General features: G+C 49.5%; 1 protein-coding gene across 1 annotated transcript in view; it reads right to left on the reverse strand.

The window, feature by feature from the left end:
- The window catches only part of LOC123996633 (phosphatidylinositol 3-kinase regulatory subunit gamma-like), a 54,800-nt gene that overhangs the window by 35,258 nt on the left and 17,042 nt on the right, over window positions 1–2,500 (reverse strand). Inside the window, exon 2 of the mRNA XM_046300168.1 lies at window positions 134–248. Coding sequence (XP_046156124.1) covers window positions 134–248 — 115 coding nt within the window. The remainder of the gene's footprint in view (window positions 1–133; window positions 249–2,500) is intronic.

Below are 2,500 nucleotides of genomic sequence, written 5' to 3' on the forward strand. Positions count from 1 at the left end.
TGTGTGTGTGTGTGTGTGTGTGTGTGTGTGTGTGTGTGTGTGTGTGTGTGTGTGTGTGTGTGTGTGTGTGTGTGTGTGTGTGTGTGTGTGTGTGTGTGTGTGTGTGTGTGTGTGTGTGTGTGATGAGTGTTACCTTGATATGTCTCCCCAGTACCACTCTGCTTCCTGTAGCGATCCCTCAGCCCCTTCTTTCACACCGTTGCTGCTGCTCACTGGAGTCATGGGCTTGGCCGGCTTGGGAGGAAGAGCTGCAGAGAGAGAGGGGGGGACAGAGAGGGTTACAACTACAAGGCTTATAATCTACATGTATCAGAGCAGCAGAGAGAGAGGGGGGGGGCAGAGAGGGTTACAACTACAAGGCTTATAATCTACATGTATCAGAGCAGCAGAGAGAGAGGGGGGACAGAGAGGGTTACAACTACAAGGTTTATAATCTACATGTATCAGAGCAGCAGAGAGAGAGGGGGGGGGGGGAGAGGGTTACAACTACAAGGTTTATAATCTACATGTATCAGAGCAGCAGAGAGAGAGGGGGGGGCAGAGAGGGTTACAACTACAAGGCTTATAATCTACATGTATCAGAGCAGCAGAGAGAGAGGGGGGGGGGACAGAGAGGGTTACAACTACAAGGCTTATAATCTACATGTATCAGAGCAGCAGAGAGAGAGGGGGGGCAGAGAGGGTTACAACTACAAGGTTTATAATCTACATGTATCAGAGCAGCAGAGAGAGAGGGGGGTAACAGAGAGGGTTACAACTACAAGGCTTATAATCTACATGTATCAGAGCAGCAGAGAGAGGGGGGGCAGAGAGGGTTACAACTACAAGGTTTATAATCTACATGTATCAGAGCAGCAGAGAGAGAGGGGGGGACAGAGAGGGTTACAACTACAAGGTTTATAATCTACATGTATCAGAGCAGCAGAGAGAGAGGGGGGACAGAGAGGGTTACAACTACAAGGCTTATAATCTACATGTATCAGAGCAGCAGAGAGAGGGGGGGCAGAGAGGGTTACAACTACAAGGTTTATAATCTACATGTATCAGAGCAGCAGAGAGAGAGGGGGGGGACAGAGAGGGTTACAACTACAAGGTTTATAATCTACATGTATCAGAGCAGCAGAGAGAGAGGGGGGGACAGAGAGGGTTACAACTACAAGGCTTATAATCTACATGTATCAGAGCAGCAGAGAGAGAGGGGGCAGAGAGGGTTACAACTACAAGGTTTATAATCTACATGTATCAGAGCAGCAGAGAGAGAGGGGGGTAACAGAGAGGGTAACAACTACAAGGCTTATAATCTACATGTATCAGAGCAGCAGCGAGAGAGGGTGGGGGACGGAGAGGGTTACAACGACAAGGCTTCTAATCTACATGTATCAGTGGTACTGACAATGTCACATGACAGTGGACCTGAAGCTCGTGGGAAACAGTCTTCCTTTCCTGTCATTTCCTCACCTCTTTCCATCTCCCTAGTTTAGATGATGTCTCAATGGGCCATACTGACCATGCTTCTCCTCCCTCCCATTCAGCATTAATGACTCACCAAGAACAGATCTCTCTCCACAGCATGTGGGATGTAGAGACGCCATGACAATACTATTTGAAGGTAAGGTTGCAGGAGCAGAATTCCATTGAGGCTGTCTGTCTAACAGGGCTGTCTGTCAGAGCTGGGCTGTCTGTCTAACAGGGCTGGGCTGTCTGTCTAACAGGGCTGTCTGTCAGAGCTGGGCTGTCTGTCTAACAGAGTTGGGCTGTCTGTCTAACAGGGCTGGGCTGTCTGTCTAACAGGGCTGGGCTGTCTGTCTAACAGGGCTGGGCTGTCTGTCTAACAGGGCTGGGCTGTCTGTCTAACAGAGTTGGGCTGTCTGTCTAACAGAGTAGAGCTATATATATATATGCCATTTAGCAGACGCTTTTATCCAAAGCGACTTACAGTCATGTGTGCATACATTCTACGTATGGGTGGTCCCGGGGATCGAACCCACTACCCTGGCGTTACAAGCGCCATGCTCTACCAACTGAGCTACAGAAGGACCACTGTCTGTCTAACAGAGTTGGGCTGTCTGTCTAACAGAGTTGGGCTGTCTGTCTAACAGGGCTGGGCTGTCTGTCTAACAGGGCTGGGCTGTCTGTCTAACAGGGCTGGGCTGTCTGTCTAACAGGGCTGGGCTATCTGTCTAACAGAGTTGGGCTGTCTGTCTAACAGAGTTGGGCTGTCTGTCTAACAGAGTTGGGCTGTCTGTCTAACAGAGTTGGGCTGTCTGTCTAACAGAGTTGGTTTGTCTGTCTAACAGAGCTGGTTTGTCTGTCTTACAGGGCTGGGTTGTCCGTCTAACAGAGCTGGTTTGTCTGTCTAATAGAGCTGGGTTGTCTGTCTAATAGAGCTGGGCTGTCTGTCTAACAGAGCTGGGTTGTCTGTCTAATAGAGCTGGGTTGTCTGTCTAATAGGGCTGGGTTGTCTGTCTAACAGGGCTGGGTTGTCTGTCTAACAGGGCTG

The sequence above is a fragment of the Oncorhynchus gorbuscha genome, linkage group LG15, assembly GCF_021184085.1.
Source record: "Oncorhynchus gorbuscha isolate QuinsamMale2020 ecotype Even-year linkage group LG15, OgorEven_v1.0, whole genome shotgun sequence".
Classification (NCBI taxonomy): domain Eukaryota; kingdom Metazoa; phylum Chordata; class Actinopteri; order Salmoniformes; family Salmonidae; genus Oncorhynchus; species Oncorhynchus gorbuscha.